We start from the raw sequence: 20,503 nt of genomic DNA on the forward strand, positions 1-20,503 counted from the left end.
TAGATGTGCCAGGCAGAAAATCAACAAGGAGACAGCAGCCTTAAACGACACACTGGATCAAATGGACTTAATTGATATTTTCAGAGCATTTCACCCCAAAGCAGCAGAATATACATACTTTTCAAACTTACATGGGATGTTTTCTAGCATAGACCATGTGTTGGGACACAAAACAAGTCTCAATAAATTTAAAAAGATTGAAATCATATCAAGCATCTTTTCTGACTGCAATGCTATGAAACTAGAAATCAATCACAAGAACACTGAAAAACATGCAAAGACATGGAAGCTAAATAACATATTACTAAACAATGCATGGGTCAACAATGAGATCAAGGAAGAAATAAAAAGATATCTTGAAACAAATGAAAATGAGGGACACTGGGAAAGCAATCTTAAGAGGGAAATTCATGGCATTACAGGCCTATCTCAAAAAAAAAAAAGAAAAAGAAAAAGAAAAAGCTCAAATAAACAATCTAAAAAGGAACTTGAAAAAGAACAACAAACAAAGCCCAAAGTGAGTATAAGGAAGGAAATAATAATGATCAGAGCAGAAATAAATGAAATAGAATCTAGAAAAATGATACAAAAGATCAATGGATCCAAGTGTTGTTTCTTTGAAAAGATAAACAAGATTGACAAACCTTAAACCAGACTCATCAAGAAAAAAAGGGAAAGGACCCAAATAAATAAAATAAGAAATGAAAAAGAATTGTAAGAAAATATTATGAATGACTATATGCCAACAAACCGGACAACCTAGACAAAATGGATAAATTCCTAGCAGCAACAATCAGGAAGAATCAGCAAATCTGAATAGACAGATTACACCTAGTGAAATTGAAGCAGTAATCATAAAACTCCCAACAAACAAAATCCCTGGACCAGATGGCTTCACAGGTGAATTTTGCCAAACATTCCAAGAGAACTGAAGTCTCTCCTTCTCAAACTATTTCAAAAAATTCGAGAGGCGGGAAGGCTCCCAAACTCATTTGATGATGCCAGCATTATCCTAATTGTAAAACCAGATAAAGACACTACAAAGAAAGGAAATTATAGGCCAATGTTCCTGATGGATATAAACACTAAAATCCTCAACAAAATATTAGCAAACTGAATACAGCAATACATCAAAAGGACCATATACCATGATCAAGTGGGATTTACTCCAGGAATGCAAGGGTGGTACAACATTCACAAATCAATAAAAGTTATTCACCACATAAAAAAATGAAGGATCAAAACCACATGATAATGTCAATACATGCAGAAAAACATACAATAAAATGTAGTACCCATTATGATAAAAACTCTCAGCAAAGTGGGAATACAGGGAAATACCTAACATAATAAAGGCCATATATGACAAACCCACTGCCAGAATCATACGCAACAGGCAAAAAATAACAGTGTTCCCCTTAAGATTAGGAACAAGACAGGGATTTCTGCTTTCACCCTCTTATTCAACATAGTACTGAAAGTCCAAGCCACAGCAATCAAGACAAGAAAAAGAAATAAAAGGCATCCAAATTGGAAAGGAAGAAGTAAAACTGTTATTATTTGCAGATGACATGATACTGTACATAGAGAATCCCAAAGATTCCACTAAGAAACTACTAGAACTGATAAATGAATTCAGCAAAACAGCAGGACACAAAATTAATATCCAGAAATCACTTGCATTTTTATATGCCAGTAATAAACTAACAGAAAGGGAAATTAAGAAAACAATCCTATTCACAATTGCTACAAAAAGAATAAAATACCCAGGAATAAACCTAACCAAGGATATAAAAGATGTGTACTCAGAAAATCAGAAGACACTGAAGAAGGAAGTCGAAGAAAATACAAATAAGTGGAAGCACATACTGTGTTCATGGATAGGAAGAATTAACATCAGTAAAATGTCCTTACTACCCAAAACAGTCTATAATTCAATGCAATTCCTATCAAGATTCCAATGATGTATTTCACAGAACTAAGACAAATATTTCAAAAATGTATATGGGACAAAAAAGGCCCTGCATGGCAATGGCAATCCTGAGAAAGAAGAACAAAGTTGGAGGAATCATGCTACCTAATATGAAACTATTATAAGGCCATAGTAATCAAAACAGCATGGCACTGGCATAAAAACAGACACATAGATCAATGGAACAGAATAAAGAGCCCAGAAATAAACCCACACCTTTATAGTAAATTAATATTCAACAGAAGAAAGCAAGCACATACAATGGGCTAAAGATAGTCTATTCAATAAATGATGTTGGGAAAATGGGACAGATACATGCAGGAAAATGAAACTAGATCACTTTCTTACACCACACACAAGAATAAATTCAAAATGGATCAAAGATTTAAATGTTAGACCTGAAATTATAAGAAGCCTAGAAGAAAACACAGGCAGCAAAATCTCGGAGATTGCACATAGCAATATTTTATCAGACAAGGGAAACAAAACAAAAAATAAACAAGTGGGACTACATCAACCTAAAAAGATTTTGGACAGCAAAGGAAATCATAAACAAAATAAAAATACAACCCACAGAATGAGAGGACTTATTCGCAATACATCTGATAATATCCAAAATTTATAAAGAACTTACAAAACTCTATACAAAAAAAAAATTAAAAATGGACAAAGGATCTGAATAGACACTTCTCCCAAGAGGACATACAAATGACCAATAAATATATGAAAAGATGCTCAACATCACTAGCCATCAGAGAAATGCAAATTAAAACCACAATGAGATACCACCTCACACCTGTGACAATGGCTATCATCAATAAATGAAAAACAACATGTGCTGGCGAGGATGTGGAGAAAAGGGAACCCTTTTGCACTGTTGGTGGGAATGCAGACTGGTGCAGCCACTGTGGAAAGCAGTATGGAGATACTTCAAAAACTTAAAAATGGATCTGCCTTTTGACCAAGTGATCCCGTTTCTGGGAATATATCCAAAGGATTCCAAAACACTAATTCAAAGGAACATAAGCACCCTTATGTTCATTGCAGCATTATATACAATCGCCAAGATACGGAAGCAGCCCAAGTGTTCATTGGTAGATGGGTGGATAAAACAACTGTGAGACATTTACACAATGGAATACTACTCAGCCATAAAAAAAATAAATAAAAAGTTTTACCCTTTGCAAAAGTATGGATGGACCTGGAGAAAAGACAAATACCATATGATTTTACTCATACGTGGAATCTAATGAACAAACTGAACTAACAAGGAAAATGGGGCCAGACTCAGATGGAGAGCAGGGTGACAACTAGTCGTTGGGCGCTGAGGGGATGAGGGATTGAGTAAAAAGGAAAAAGGACTCATGGACATGGACAACAGTGTGATGATTGCTGGGGTGGAGAAGGTAGATACAAGGGGACTAAACGGTAACGGAAAAAATACAGTGAAGATTAAATTAAAAAATTTTAAGCTGATTATGATATATAGTGACTTTGTAATTTGACAACTTCGTTAGGTTAAACTACATTCCCAGAATTCTCTTCTTTGTGTTTCCAGTTAGGGTGGGCCACAAGAGAGAGGCTTATGTGATCTGGTAAAAACATGAAACAGCATTTATTTTGTAGCTTGCATATATTGTCATTTATCTGTTGCCTCACCTCATTAGTGTGTGAGCTGATGACTGATCCTCCTTTGCCCAGATACTTGCAGAGCTTCTGCAACTCCTGAATCAGGAGTTCGTTCGTTCGGCAGCCGTCCGTCTCAAGAGACGATGGTGTAGCTTCTTAAGAGTCTATCTGCACCGCCGAGAATGGCTGTGCAGTCCAACTCGGGAGTGACACGGTATCTGTCTCCTCCCGTGTTGAATCAACATCTTTCGATGACGCTGGAGTGTCCTCTCCAGTGAAGCTGAAGCTACAGAGCCTGGGCAGGGTGATATGGAGGGTCTGCTGTTGCCCATGCAGCAGACCCCCCCTCTCTTCGCAGCTGAAGGGTCCAAGGGAAAGACGGAGTCAATACAGCTTGGCTTCAGGTGCGCCGCAGGAGTTGCCGGTATTGACTACAACATCAAACCGCCTTAGGGACTCCGGCTCCGGATTTTCTGTCGGGGTTTACTCCCTTAGCCTTTCCCCTGAAGAGGTATGCCGCCGCAAGGCAGCGGAGGTTTTTTGGAGTCAGAGTTTTCCTTCTCTGATGTGCCCTGACTGGAAGATCGAACCAGCGACACTTAGCTCGCAGGCCGACGCTCAATCCACTGAGCCAAACCAGCCAGGAAGTGAATCAGGAGTGTGTGTATGTTTAGTTCCATGACAGAGGGCCCCAGCTTGTGCAGGGAACCCAGGCCATCAAGGTCAGAGGCAATGCGGACTGACATGGGTTTTAGTCTATCCTCATGGACTCCAGCTCATGCTTTTGCGTTGTAGCTTATCCTTGATTATATCCACTTTATATCAATCTGCTTTTCTCGACTGCCTGCCCTGTATATACATTTTTTTACTATATCAGCCAGCATGCAATCAGAGAAGCAAAATCACTATGTACATATATGTATATATATTATACACACCAAACACACACATGTGATTCTGCTTCTCTGACTGCACCTTGATATAATAAAGAGAATATATAGTTTAGGACAGTGCTTCTCAATATTTCAAAAGCCATGTCTTATTTGGATAAGCATAAACACTTCTCCAGTTATGACAGACCCCTCTTAAAGAAGCATGCCCGTTAGGTTAAGGAATTCTGGTTCAGCAGAGATATACGGATGCTGTTTCCTATTGTAATTTATATTGTTTAAAATGTTATCATTTTCACTTTTTAAAAAGATTTTATATTTATTTATTTTTAGAGAGAGGGAAAGGGAAGGAGAAAAGAGAAGGAAAGAAACATTGATGTGCAAGAGAAACATTGATTGATTGCCTCTCACATGCCCCCAACTGGAAACCCGCCTGCAACTCAGACATGTGCCCTGATTGGGAATCAAACCGGCGACCCTTCAGTTCGTAGGCCAGCACTCAATCCACTGAGCCACACCAGCCAGGGTATGTTTTCATTTTTTAAATATAACATTATACTATGATAATAGCTATAGGTTTTTATTTTTATTTTATATTAAACACATCCACTTCCACATATTCTTAACTGTTCATTCTTCCCCACTCTTTGCCCCTCCCCATCACTTTTGGAGGATAAAGATTAGACATTCAGGTTCCTCTTTCAGTTTGTATGTAGAAAGTCACAAGAGACCACATAATTCATTCCCTAACACCTCCCCAAAACCCGATAATCTACATAATTATAGCTCTTTTCAACCATCAGAGAGATGAGAACACAGAGAAAACTAAATGAACTGAATTTCAGAAAATGACAATCCTTCATATGAGAGAAAAGATCCACAGTGGTTCTCACTCCTGACTAAAGTATAGAAAAGAGGAATCCAACATAGACAATGGTAAAGAGAAATTAACAAATTTTAATGGTAGTGTGTGGGCTGACATGGCAGGTTGGAATCCAGAGGAGTCACAGGCACAGAGCAAAGCCATACTACCTCATAATTCTTTCCTACTGATACTCACTAATTACTGGGGTAGGACCACAAAAACAAGGGCAATGAAGGAGAGCTAAGAGAAACTCGCAGAGATATACTGGACTTTCAAGCTAAGAAAGACAATAGAAGGAGAGTGGGGCTGAGAGAAAACCCCTGGCTTTTCAGAACTTCAGATAAGAAGGACTGAGGCTGGTAGCAGAAGAGCAGTGAAATCTTCTCCCGAGGCTAGAAACTAAGGAGGACATCAAGAAGAGCAGAAAGCTGAGAATAACAGATCTAAAATGGCATTTGCTTGTAAGAAAAGTCCTGATCCTGACTTCAAAATATTTGAGGGCAGTGGTGAATTGAATCAAACTAAAAAATTACAACATAACCCAAATCCAGCTTAACTATAATATAAATATAGAATAAATATAATACAGATTATATTTACTCAGCCTCAATTCCAGTGGCCTTATAAAGTGGCCTTTTGGAGAAAAATATCATTTAATTCATTGTCTACTGTGTTTTTACATAAAATGTCCAGCACAAATTTAAGAAATTAAGACACATACAAAAAAAAGCAGGAAAATGTATACCGTTGTCAAGAAAGACAACCCTCAATAGCCCCAGGTGCTAAAATTATCACAGCATGACAAAAATATTAAGGGACTCAGAGGAAAGAGTGGAAACCACGTATGAAGATATGGGCAACTTCAGAAATGTGATGAAGATTATATTTTTTTAAAAAGGAAATTCTAGGAAAAATACAGTATTAGAAGTAGTGTATTAGATAGGCTTAACAGTAAGCTGGACAATACAGAGGAAAGAAATTTGAAGAGATAAATAAAAGCAACCAAATTGAAAAACAAAGAAAAAAATTATTTTAGAAAGAGTATTTGAGACCTATGGAACAATGTCATGTGGTCTAACATTTGTATTATCAAGCAATAAAAGGAGAGGAGAGAATGGGCAGAAACAATATTCAAAGAGATAATAGATGAGAATTTTCCAAAAACAATGAAAAATATCAACTTACTGGTCCAAGAACTGCAGCCAACATCAAGCAGAGTAAACAGAAGGATAAGTATACCTAGGCACATCATAGTTAAAATTCTGTAAACCAAATTTAGAAGTCAGATCTTAAAAGTATCCAGAAAAAAATACATGACACACAGCTAAAATATGAACTACAAATGACTTTTAATAAGAAAATAATGGAGATAGAAATAGAATGACATGTTTAAAGTGTCAAAAGGGAAAAAATCTGTCAACCTAAAATTCTATATACAGTGAAAAGTATTCTTCAAAAGTGAATGTGAAATAAAGACATCCTCATAGAGACAAAAGCTGAGAGACTTCACCTTCAACAAACTGCACTACAAGAAATGTTGTAAAAAGTTCTTCAGGCCAAAGGGAAATAATATATGATCTGCAAGAAGAAATTTTAAAGAGTACCATAAATGACAAGTCTGGGAAAATTAACAAGAGACATGTATTTTATTACTTTCATTAAATACATATATTCACAATTTTTAAATGTCAAAAAACCCTACAATGTATAACATGCAGAAATAAAATATAAAACAATACAAAGGATGGGAGAGGGACAAATGAAATCATGCTGTGGTAAATTTCTTATAGTCATAAAATAAAATAATATTACTTGAAGATAGACTGTGATCATTAAAGATGCAAATTGTAATTTTGAGAACAAACACTATCCTTAATATAAAGAAGAAAAACTAGAACGACAACCTAGGAATTTAAACAAAATATTTAAAAAACACCCGATTTACCTAAAATAAGTCAGGAAACAAGACAAAGAGAAAACAACTGACAAATGGAAATGAATTAATGAAAAGAACTTCCCTCAATCACTATTGTTAAACACTGGAAGCTTTGGAAATTAGCTTTTGCTACACACGTGATAACGATTTTCATGAATTCAACCTAAAACTACAAGGCAAAAGAGCTATGTGTGAAGCTTATGCTGCAGTTAAATCACCTTGATACAACTAACATTGTTTGAATCACAAATAATATTAATCTGCTTTATACACTTCCCGTGCTACCAAAAGTTAAAACAAGAATCAAGATTTCCATTCTGACACAAATTTGGAGCATTTATTTTTTTTTCAACTCAAACTACAGTTACAACAGTGGTTTGTGGATTTGGATGTATGTGAAAAGGAAATTTTCATATTTAAAATCCATGTAACTGTGCAACTGAGGTGCTTCCACCTAACCTTCAATTGGAAGTGATTATCTGTAATGTAATGACATGCTAAAAGGGAACTATCAAGAGAATTTACAGAATTCTAATAGAATGGTATAAATGCCTGCTAAACAATGAATATGCTCAAAAAACCATATGCTCATGGATTGATATATTTGACAGTACGTATCTGGGTGAAAAGATATTTTAAAAAATGAAACCTGTAAAATCTCATTATCAATCAATATTAACAGATAAATATTTACAATTAGTTTTGATGATAGAGAACACCTGAATTGGGGTTTAAGTGAAATGCTACTCACCACCCCCCCACAAAAGAATTCCATTCCTCTCATCATTAGACCTGTATTACAATTATTATTACTATTACACCTTACATTTTTGTCAATAAAAATTGTGGATATTTATTTTCTCTTGTTATATAAGTACCTACTCAATGTTACCTCCGTGCACAAAGCCTAAAATTATTCATTATCGGCCCCTTCACAAAAAGAGATTGCCAATCCCTAGTCTAAACGCAATTTTTGCCACAGTTTCCACTGTGTATTTTGCTTTCGGACTACATACAATCCATTCTAATTCAAACTACTGCTTCAATGAGTCACCTGGAGAAGATAAGGAGATAGAAAGGGAGGTTGAGAGCTGTTTCAGTCATGAGGTTAAATAATTGTAGCTAACATTAGTTGAGCACATATAATATGTAAAAAGCATTCAGGTTATTGAGTACTTTGTATATATTTGCTCATTTAATACAAGAATCTTAATGAGATAGGTTCTATTCAGCGCCCCTATTTAGAAGCTGCGAGTTGCCCACTATTATACCGAGGTTTCTAGGATTTAACCCAGCAATAGGACATCAGAACCAACGTTTGCAACATCAGCCCAGAGATCAAAAGCAGATAGATTAATTGTTGGGGTAGAGAGGCAACAGGTGCGCCAAGAGGAGTTGTTGTGGACGTGAGCTCTCTTGGGGAGGACAGGACTACCAGGTGACAAAAACTGCTAAGGTCCCTGGACGCTTTCAAATACCCATTATCCTCACCTTCCCAGCAACAGGATTCTTTCCACCCTAATCCCTTTAATAAATTCTGGTTCAGAGTGTTCTGGTGAGCAAGTGAAAAAGCCTGAACTTTTGGAGAAGTGAGGGACAGTAGGTAGGACGGGGATAATCTGGGAAATCTGTCCTGGTCTGTACGTAGAAATACACGCACTATATTTATATGTGTACTTGTATATCTGGAACATAACACACATCTACACATTAAACCCCTGTGTATGTAATAGCAGAGTTTAGAATTTAAATATAATTATAATCTTCTCAGTCTTAAGTGGGTACTTAACAGCGCTTAGAGAGCCCATAAATAATAATAATAATAAATAATCAGACCACCTATACATGCCCTGAACTAGAACCCTCAGCTCCACCGACTTAACTTCCCCCTCAATTGTTCTTCCAATCATTTATTGCTCCCCTGGTAGCAGAGTCGTTCAATCGGCCGATGACCATTTCAGAGCAGTGGTCCTGGGGAGGGCTTTTATTTTCAGGAACATGGCCTGTCAAGTTTGCAGTCGACTCACCTATTTCGGTTGATAGCGACCGCTATTTCTTTAAATGGACAGAGTATTTCGAAACGGGGAGGAAGGGGGAGGGCGGTCAGGAAAAGGAACTCAACTGTCTTTGATAACTGCCCAGTAGCCTTCCCTTCCCTAGAACGCGTGCTTGGTGCGGGAAGCGCCTGCGGCGGTCGCAGCCCCAGACTGGCGCTCGCGGTGCGTCCTCCTTTCCGGGCGCCCACCTTAGCGGGGAATCCCCCCACCCGGCCGTCCTCCTGCCACTGCAGAGCGGCCGCCGGGGCTTTGTCTCCGGCGTCGCGCTCCGGCGCTCGCTCTCCCCACATTTCCCGGTGTGCAGGCTGTAATCCGATCTCCCATTTCCTGGTGGATTCTCTTAAAGAGGCAGCAGTCGAGAAGCAGAACAAAGGCTATTGTTTTATTTCCTCCTTTGGATTCTGCGTCCTTACTGGAATGTCCCTTCATATATAATGTTCTGTGCTTGGAGGGGGAAAACCTTGTGCATCGAAGAGACGGAGCTGGGGAAGGTGGGAGGCGTTTAATAAACCTGTTTTGTGGTTTCCTGGGCCCCGATGTAACGTTTTTTAACCATGTCTTCCTTGAGCGAAGCAATTGTTTGGTTCAGCCTAGGAAACCCGGGTCCCGGGCCGGCAGAGGGGCGCGGCGGGGAGGGCGGGCGCCCGCGCCATGGCCGCGCTGCGGTGGGTGGGCTGTGCCGCCCGCCTTGCCAGCAGCCCGGCATCGCGCGGCCCCGCTTCCCGGGTTTCCTCCGCCCGCGCCCCCGCCGGCGCCCCTCCCCCCAGCCAGCTTTTATTTCCCCGATGTCGGGCTGTAACCCGAGCTTTTATTTCCTGGTGGCTCCTTTAAGAGACGGAGCTCAGTGCTGGGAATTCGCGTCAGTTTCTGCACTGAAACTCTCAAGATCAATGAGCAAAGAGCTTTCTCCGTTCTGCCTTTCAGTTTCTCTCTTCCAGGAAGGAAAACATTCGAGAGAGCGAGCGAGGGAGAGCAGCGGGAGGGCGGGGGGCGGGGGCGCCGGCCGCGGGTGGGAGGAGAGAGCGGGAGGCCGGCCGGGCTGCGCCCCCGGTCGCCGCGCCGCGCCGCGACCTGCAGACCCCGCCGCTGCGCCGGGGCCCGGCTCCCACGCCCCCGCCGCCCAGCGCACCCAACTCCGCCCGCCGCCCCGCCCGCCCCGCGCGCTCGCAGACCCCCGGGGCGGCTGCCGGGAGAGATGCTGAAGAAACTTCTTAAATGACCGCGTCCGACTGGCCGTGGAGCGTTTCTGGGTTGGGGAGAGGAAAGGAAAGTGGAAAAAAACTGAGAACTTCCTGATCTCTCTCGCTGTGAGACATGTCTGAGACTCCTGCTCAGTGTAGCATTAAGGTAAAGATCTTCTCCCCCTCCTTCTCCGTGGTCGAAAACCTTGAGCTGCACCGGCCAGGGTAGTCGTGCTGGGCTCTTCAGAGGGGGCTACTGCAGTCGCTCTCATCGCAGGAGATTATTTGGGGCGCCAGGGAAAGAGATGCGGCTCGCGGCGGCTGTTTGTATCCTTTAGTGTAACCTTGCTACTTCCCCTTCGAGCCCCCTGCCGGCTCCATCGCCCCCACCCCACCCCCTTTCTTTTTGACAATGAAATGCCCATCGCAATTGGTCAGGAGGAGCCCGAGTGGTCTCTAGAACTGTAAAACACCCCCGTAATTAGTGCGCTTAAAAAAAAACAACAACAACAAAAACTGCTCCCTACTCCTACTCCCACCATGTGACTGAAATGTAACTTTTGTTCCCGAGGGGTGGTCCCCTTAGAAAAAAAGTTCTCCGGCCCCTATTGGGGATGGAATCGCTTGTTTTTTTTAAGGACTCCCTAGGTTTGATCAGACAGGATCTCCCCACCTCTGATGGTAATTGCAAGCGCTTGTCGGAGAGACAGTCCTGGTGTCAGCTTTTCCTGGGCATTGCACAATGAATGTCTTTCTCTCTCTCTCTCTCTCTCTCTCTCTCTCTCTCTCTGAAATAAGGTGAATAAAGTTGCTGAATGTTTATTTTACAACGATGCATGTGCAAGTTGAGCAATCCCAAAGTAGAAAACTGTGATGCAGGGAGAGAAGGAATTATCTGAGTGACCGGGCAAAATGACCTTCCTCGTTTGACAGTGCAGGGAGGATATCTAAGAGGAGAAATCTCCCGGCTTTCTGGCCGTGTTTCGCAGTACTGCAAATGCAGGGTGCTGGATATTTGCAGGCACCGTTCTTGGCTTCCAAGTACTTTTGTTTGCGCACATCTATCTGTCTGTCTGTCTCTATTGTAGGCTGGTGGCGCTTCCGTTTGTTGCTTCTCAGAAGTTGTAAAGTTTGCCACCGTGAGGAGGCAGAATGATTTGTCCATCTCCCCCAATTATTTTTCCCATGGCTGCCTTTCTTGGCCACTATTTATTTCACGGTTCCATTAGTACCCAGGTGGAAAGGCTGTCTGCTTCTGTGAGAGGCTGAAGCTGCTGGTTTGTTTGGTTTTGGTTTGGCCCATTTAGTGTGTGTTTATTGAGTAGACACATTGCAGGAACAATGAACAAATAACCTGTTTTCTTCATCTGTGGGGAACTAGGGTAACCATTCCTGTTTGAACGCCGCTTTTCATTAGCATATGTTTAGGGGAAACAGTATTTTATCAAATAGGCTTACTAAGTTTTCATACTTGTACTCAGATCTTAGTGTTTCTTATCAGGGAATATTTTCATGGGTTTGATGTGAACTGAAAAAGTCAGTTGGGTTTCTTTGTTTTTGCCTTACTAAAATGCCCAATGGAACTTTCAGCTTCTGTGATCATACCCAGCTGGGGGGTAGCAATACTTTTGTGGTGGAGGGGGTGTCAGAGTAAAGAACTTAGGATACTTTGCTACTTCCAAACCAGTTTCTTTTGCTGCGTAAATTAGACTCTCCAATAGGTTCAGAAAAATTCTAGGGTATGGATAATCTAATTTATTTGACACTTCATAACACAAACAGAGGTAACTAAATAATAGGGTATTAAATCAGTAAATTGTATTTAGCTCGCCAGTAAATCAGACACCAAGAAAACCTGGGCCAATGATGGGCAGTAATTTTAGGTTGAAACAACAACAAAAAACCTTTCCGTGACTTTTCTTGATGCCGCTTCAAAAGAGACTGTTATCCCCACTATTCTGATAGGCTTATGTTTGTGTGCTGCAGACAGAAGTGCTACCAAGTGGCTCATTTCACTGTGTTTTAGTGGGAGAAGAGCACATCAGCCCCTTTCCATACCCCCTCTCCCTCACACACACAACCAGTCCCAAACCCCAACAAAACACTTTCTTAAAGGTGACACAAAAATCGGAGCCATAGTTTGCCTGTCATTTCTTTCCTTATTATTTAGCCTCTGACTTCTTTTTAGGTGCCTCTTTTCATGGCTGTATTTCTGTGTAATTAAGAAAAATAAATGTAAATGCTCTTTACTAGTAATAGAAGTATCTTATTTTGGATTGTTCTTTGTGGAGCAAGTATACAGACTTACAGACACTCTGTTTGAGAGCACATATGTGAAGTGTGTTTTTCCGAGGAATGTGTTTAATTCACAGTGTTCCAATAATAAGTGCTGGCGATCAAGGAGTGGGATTATTCCAGGTCATCTGAAAATGTTCTGGTTGTGTGTGCCGTGTTTCCTTTAGTCCTTGGGATGTGCTACAGTGCATAATAAATGTGTTTGCTGGTAACCCGCAAGCAAGTCCTGGGATTGCTTCTAGAGTTCAGTAAACTATTAATAAACTTCTCTGTGGAGTGGAGAATGGATGTCAGAGTCTTTCAAGGATGAACTGATGAATCAGATGTGCTGGACACATGTGACATGGAAGGCTCTCTGCGTGTGAAGAGATTTCCCTTGCTCCTCTCCATTCCTGAAACTTTCCTCCCTTGCTCTCATTCCATACAGGCAGCTGGTCAGCAGGCAGCTGGGGTGATGGAGCACAGAGAACCAGAGGCAGCCACAGAGGGAAGGACTTGGTTTACTTCTGAATAGTGGACCATTTAGGTGGAATTTCCAGGGTGAAAGTTTCTGAGTTAATCAGTGTCACCATTATAAGCACTGCTTATATGGTACTGGTTGCCAGTGTATGCACGATAGTGGCTTTTATGTTCATTTTGTGCTTTCAAAGCACATTCCCCTCACCTAGGGCAGTTAATATCAGGCCCGCATTTTACAGACAACAGGTTGACTTGCTTAAGGTCACCTAAACTATCACTGAGCCCAACACTGTTCCTCTTCATTGGGCATGTGTAGTGACGCTCTCCTAGGGAGGGTTAAATGCTTCCATTTCTGACTGGGGTTGTTCAAATGTAAGGACAGGGACACCTAACTATCTAAAAAATCCAGTGATTTTTTTTTTTTTTTCCCCAGAGGATTTAGTGGCTGACTGTACTGGTCAAAGGAGGAAGGAAGAGGCTGTCTTTTCCATCATCAGCCTTCACCTTCAAGTCACCTGTTCAGTTTTAAGTTCAGCCAAGTTGCAGCGGAAAGTGGTTATGGCCCAGTAGACACAGTGCTCCGTAAGGCTTGGCACGGCTCTTTAGTCAGGGAGGGCTATCCAGAAAACAAAACCTAGTCATATAACTCTCCCTCTCTCCTGCCCTCTGTACTGGTTGGCTTTATGAGCAGACGAAATCTCTTTATTTTGCTACTAACTGGAAGACTCTCTGGGTTTCCCCCATTGGACTCTGAGCTCCTTGGGTTTAATGGTGGTTAACTTGGCGTCCCAGTACCTAGCTTGGCACATGGCACAGAAATGTTTCTCAGTAATGCTTGCTGATTTGAAGAGAGACATGGGATGAGGTCATTGCTCTTTCCTCTGTCTGTCCCCGTACACCTCAGGGAGACTTAACACCTTCATCTACTAGTTTGCACAAAGTATTTAATGGGGTCACACTACTGTCTCAGGGAAGCCTAAAACACTCCCTGGTTGTCTGCCCCAAAGTTATCATCAGTAGAATTTTGGTATTATTTTGATAACATTTTCAGGAACTGCTTTTGTGTCTAAATACAAATAGACCAAAAAAAAAAAAAAAATCATAAGGAATTGAATCAAAGATACAGCAAAGGAAGTTTCAGAATCACTTTAGAAGGTTCAGATGAGCAGGCTTCTATGTTTTCCTGTTTCTTGTCAATCAAATCAGGGAACTTATAGACATTCAGAGCTGAAAGATCACTGGGCCAACGTCTTATTTTTATAGAGAAGAGGTCCAGAGAGCTAACTGGTTTTGCTTAGCTGATTGGTGACTGAGCCAGGTTTAGAGCCACACAGGCCTCCTGGTTCTCAGCCCTAAAAAAGGCCAAGGAAATTCGATACAATAGGTTGTACTCTCTGTGGCATTTCCTAGCCTGGTCCATTTTAATCGCAAGCCAGCTGGTATGAGGGCACGGAGGTATGTGCCAAGGAAGATGGTGTGTGGGGGGAACATTGGGCAGAGGGGATATACTGTTAGATGTGAGAAGAGGAAGGAGTAGGAGTAGGAGATGAGGGAAGAAGGGCTTAATGGACTTGTATTTGTACCATTCACAGCAATAATTTTTTTAAATTACAGTACAAAACACATAACATTAAATTTACCACTTTAATTATTTTAAGATAAAAATAATTTAAATTTATTTTTAGAGAGGAAGGGAGGAAGAGAGAGAGAGAGAGAAACATTGATGTGAGAGAGAAAGAAACATTGATTGGTTACCTGTTGCACACACCCCAACTGGGGACTGAACCTGCAGCCCAGGCATGTGCCCTGGCCAGGAATTGAACCGGTGACCTTTCACTTTGTGGGACAATGTCCAACCAATGGAGCCACACCAGTCAGGGCCATCTTAACCATTTTTAAGTGTACTGTTCTGTAGTGTTAAGTATGTTCACATTGTTGTGCAACAGATTTATAGAACTTTTTCATCTTGCAGCTGCGAAAATCTCCACCCACCAAAAGTTAATTTCTCCTTCTCTCTTCCCAGCCCTTGATTTTGACTGCTGTAGATACTTCATATGTGTGCGACCATACATTATTTGTATCTTGCTTAGCATAATATCCTTGAGGCCCATCAGTGTTATAGCATGTGACAAGGTTTCCTTCTTCTTGTTCTTTTTTTTTTATTAAGGCCGTACTGTAGAAGCCACATTTTATTTACCCATTCATCTGTTGATGGAATTGGTTTACTTCCATCTCCTGGTTGTTGTGAATGAAGCTGGGGTGAACATGAGTGTGCAAATATCTCTTCAGGATCCTGTTTTGAGGTCTTCAGATATATACCCACTATGGGAGGGGTAGGATGCGATAGTACTTTTCTTTTTCTGTGAGTGAGTGACTGGTACTTCTACTTTGAGCTGAGGGCACCAGACCTGTTATCAGGATTTTTTTGGAGGAATCCTTAAGTGGACCAGAGGCTCGTTTATCCAGGGGCAACCAAACTTGTACCTCGATTTATGTGTGGTTAAGTTCCCTATTTCAGACAGTATTGGCCAAAAACATGGCAGCTGGTCCTAGAGAAATAGCTTATCTCCTCCTTAGCATAGACAAGTCAAGTTTAAAAAATACACCCAACGGGGCACTAGAGGAAGGTGGAAATAAACCAAATTCTATCAATCTGAGTTGAGCTGCATTTATACAGAGGAAGGTTGTGGGTGATGGGGTAAGGAGTTGTTGGGACTAACTTGAAGAGCAGTTGCATTTTATTATCCATTTTCCAAAGCTGCCCTGTGGTGTGGGATCTCCCAATTCAGTGACTCAGTGTCAAATGGAGCCCCCTAGGGTGTGGAGTATACAAATGACATATTTTTTCTCTGTGAATGCTACTTTAGAAAGAACACTGGAGTTTGTTTTCTGGCAGAGTCCTTCACTGCTGTACTTGTTTTTAAATGTGTTTAAGAATCTAATCTCTGTGTGTATTTGTTGAACAGAATGAGTGTGCGAATACTCAGGGTTCCCACACCCAAAGGGGCCCCGCTTAAAGACCGTTCACTGCCAGACCTAGTATTTGGGGAGCAAAACACTAGACTAAATTAGTGAGAAATTAGAATTATAGCCTGTTACCAAACAAACACAGTTTTATTGAGTTTTGAATATCAGGAACCGAACTAATAAAATGTTACCTACTGGGACATCTCGGTGCGCCTCGGTGAATAGGCAAAAGTGACTTGTATCATCTTTTGGAACAAGTGCTCCTATGTGTTTGAAACTGTTCCTTCAGTGTCAAAATATGCATATTACAGCAAATATATTATATGCTGGGTAACCTTTTCCTCATAGATTGTGAAAATACACAGATCAGCCTGGCCTTTGTCTAAATGAATTGGAATTTTCAGAGCATGGGCAGGGAAGGGGGGCTGATTAAGGAAGGCATTAGCCTGAGTTTGATAGGCGTGGACTTCCAGGTGAGCATAATGCTCACTCAGTCCTGTGGACCATGCTAATGGAAAACTGTCAAACACTTGCATCTTGGGAGCTTTATACATTCTATATAATTAAAGGTGTTTGTGAGCTGTTTTAGTGGTCATTGCTTCTATAGTTCCTCCTTTTCCTCCTCCTTCATCATCATCATCATCATCCCCATCATTTAGTCAATGGTCCTAGTGTTAAGTGTTTTATTACATTATCTCTCATTCAGTCTTAACAACTCTCAGGGATGCAGTGTTTCTCCCCATTTTGCAAATGAGGGACCTGAAGCCCAGACTGGTTAGGCGATGTGTTGGCCTGAGTTCTCACAGGCTGTACCTGGCAGCCGTAGGGCCAGCCAGCATCTACTTCGTGGGACTGCTGTTCCAAAGCATTTCCCATGACACTGTTCTCAAGTACAGCCATTGCTATGAAGAAAACTAGGAAACTAAGAGTGATGGGGAGATGGTAAGGCTTCAGGTAAACCAAGCTGAGAGGCAGGAAAAGAGCAGGTAGAGATTAGAGATGTCTACTGAAGTCCTGACTTTTGTTCCCTCTCTGGTTTCTGTGCAGGTGGGTTATTCAAGACATCCTGTCATAGTAGGGACAGCCAGGTGGTCACGCTTTGGAACGAATGGTCAGATCTTCCATTTTTATACCAACCCAATGCTCTCTAGTCATATTTTGTCTTTCAATGGGCTTCATTTTGAGTCCTTCATGTTTTTCTCAGAAATCTTTCTTTCTGCTCTCTGCCTCTCTTCTTTCCCCCAGTGCTTAATCACTTCTTAGTTAAGCAGGTGACAGGCTGAGGCTATATCCTCTCACCCTGTCCAACCTCAGGGGTACACACCTTACCTGTATCACTCCCTGGACAGTCTCTTCTCCTTCCACAATTTTTTGTTTCCTTTAAAACTTTTTAAACAATCCATAAACATGATGTTTTGTGTGTGTGTGTGTGTGTTTTAACCATCCTTGGTGTACATCTTTGAAACTGATTTCTAGGAATCTATTTGAAGTGTTTCCAGGTGTTCCCTGATGGTTCCCCACTACCAAAAGAATCATCTTTTTTTCTCTTCCTCTCACCTGATGCTGTGACCATACTGGCGTTGTTTTAATTGACTTAAATGAAGAGAGAATTTTAGCTTTTACTTGATAAATTTCTGGATTAGAACAGCTATCATGAAGCATGTTTTCAGTGCATATATAGTAAATGAAGCAGAGAGACAGGTGTCCTATGGAGGCAATAAGAGTGGATTAAGAAAGAATAACCCAAATTTCTCATGGAACAGATGACGAAACTGAGTCCCTTGGCTTCTTAATAGCATGCCCGAGGCCACCTTGTTCATTGTATCTGAGCCAGAGTCACAGTCAGGTATTCTGTCCTCAGGCCATGCCTCTCAACAGTGTGGCAGAGGAAAATTGATAAAAAGCGACCAGAATTCTAAAAGCATAGCTTCATTGGGAGGACACACATAGCATTAAGCCCCCCTGTATGGCACCACACCGTGACTGATGATATTCGCGATCATAATAATGACGTTCTCGTTAAAGACAAACTTTAAATTATGAGACTTAGGAAGTGAGGAAATCATATAATGTATTTTGGAAAGCTCTCCAACGAAAATGGTTGGCATAAAATAAAGTTAAGCTTCAAAAGGCCACACGTCAGCTATCTGGACGAATGACTTAAGAAAAATACTTCACTCCCCAGTGAAGTCAGGAACGAGCTATTCAATAAATCTGCAGGCTCACCAGACCTTGTGTTCTCCTCAGGGGTGTTTTCCCTTGGTATGTGGGAGTCAGACATACGGAAAACGATCTCATTTCCTGAATGACCTGAAAAGGATGTGCCGCCCTGCTGGGGTGAGTGTGCCCAGTGATGTGTGTTGCCACAATGTAGTGCCAGTCAGATCTGCTTCAGATTTTGATTTGTATTTCTGTTTGATGTTGTTCTTGAGTTCTTATCTGTGAAGTTGATTTCCCTTAAGGGGATTGCAGGTTGCTGAGAAGAGGCATCAGGTCATTGCCATACTGTGGAGTGCTTCTAGGGGAAGAACACAGACCCTGGAGCACACAAAACTGAGTGTGAGATCTGGTTCTTGAACTTGTTCATCTTCATCTTGAACCTGTTAACTCATCTGAAGTGGTAATAAAAAGGCTGATCTCTTAGGGCTGTTGGGATATGTAAATTCTCTAGTTCAGTGTCTTATAATGCTTTTTTTTTAAAGTTAGTTCTGCCCTGGCTGGTGTGACTCGGTTGGAGTGTTGTTCATGGGTTTGATTCCCGGTCAGGGCATATATCCAGGTTGCAAGTTTGATCCACAGTCAGGGCATGTACAAGAAGGCAACCAATTGATGTTTCTCACATTGATGTTTCTCTCTCTCTCTCTAAAAGTAATGAAAAGATGTTTTCAGATGGAGATTTTAAAAAGAAAGTTCTTTTTCCTCTTTATGATCCTCCACATGGTATGGATCTAGAAGGCCTAGAGGCTTTCTAGTCCTTTGCCTAGATTATACAGTTGAGAATACGGAGGCCAGAGATGTTAATGGTCAGGTTCAAGTTCACATGGCTGGTTCACGGCCCTCCCTGCCTGAACTAAAACCTAGGCTTCTCAAGTTGGCTGACGTAGCAAGTACGCTTGTCACTATGCCATTGAATTTCTCATAGGGCTGGGGTCACTCAGTCAGTGCTCAGAAAAGCTCTTATTCTAACTTTAATTGAATACTCGCCTCAACAGCAGGAGAGATGAGCCAACTGCAATTACAGGATAATAAATGCCTTTTGCATCTTACAGTAAAGTTTTGAGGGAATAGCTAGTATGGGTCTGAATAAGTTTCCAGAGATGAAAGAAAGGAAAAAAACCTGAGCCTGGAAGTACTGTACAGTGATTCTAACTAGCTCTATTACTCAGAACTCAAGCATTCAAACCTGTTGAGGGATCTGCTTGTTCATACAGTTGCTTATTATTTGCAACTGGAGTGAGTCTTAAAAGAGAGCATCAATTCCTCAGTCTGCTTTTGTTTAACAGGCAGTCCCATGTCTGTCTGACCACAGAACAGACACTGTTTGCTCTGGGCGGTGAATTCCCAGTTTCAAGAGCAGGGAATAGATGGCTCTTAGTGGAAGTTTATACAGAAGAGCTGGAAAAAGCCGAATTTTTTACTTTGGGGCATGCGGGGACCTTTGTTTTTAGATGTTGAGGGACCGACTTATCTATTTTGAGCAGCTATATTCTCTTTGCTGAGGATTTAAAATGTACTCCCGAGTTTTCCTTTATATATACAAGTTAAGAAGGTGAAATATAGACTGCAAAAGACCCTTTTTGAAGAATAGTGGAGAGAAGAACGTTAGCTGCCTCTACCGCTGACCCCATGAAAGCAGATGTAGATGAGAAGAAAGAGCTTGTTTAGGTTCAGAGAGACATCGTTCCTCCGCACTCCTGGAAAACACAGCAAAAGGTCGTGATTTCTTCTTGGCTGCCTTGACCCCTCTCTAGTAGGCTGTGACGGGGCCACGTAACTTTTTCTTTCTGGAGACTTATCTGGAGAATGAGGTCAGTAATCCTGCCTCACTTACATCCTCCTGTACGTGAGGAAGCAGAAACCAAAGATGAGATGCTGACTGTAAAGTATTTCCTGGAAGAAATGAACTACAGATAGAAACTGCCTTGTAATTAAAAAAAAATCCAACCCCAAAGAGCAGCCTGTTTATTCCTGAAGTTGCCCATTTCCCTCGCACTTCCCCTGTTCCCTAGTGGAAGTGTGGGTCTAGGTGTGG

The 20,503-nt window shown here is 41.3% G+C and overlaps 1 protein-coding gene across 2 annotated transcripts in view; it reads left to right on the plus strand.

Moving 5' to 3' along the window:
* The first annotated feature begins 10,460 nt into the window (after positions 1-10,460).
* Positions 10,461-20,503, plus strand: part of ETV6 (ETS variant transcription factor 6) — a 214,333-nt gene continuing 204,290 nt past the window's right edge. For both annotated transcript variants that reach the window (XM_090272850.1, XM_090272851.1), the window contains exon 1: positions 10,461-10,696. In XM_090272850.1, the coding sequence (XP_090128976.1) occupies positions 10,664-10,696 (33 nt within the window). In that variant the 5' untranslated portion in view covers positions 10,461-10,663. The remainder of the gene's footprint in view (positions 10,697-20,503) is intronic.

Source organism: Furipterus horrens, unplaced genomic scaffold (genome assembly GCF_987537825.1).
Source record: "Furipterus horrens unplaced genomic scaffold, mFurHor1.1.pri manual_scaffold_4, whole genome shotgun sequence".
NCBI lineage: Eukaryota > Metazoa > Chordata > Mammalia > Chiroptera > Furipteridae > Furipterus > Furipterus horrens.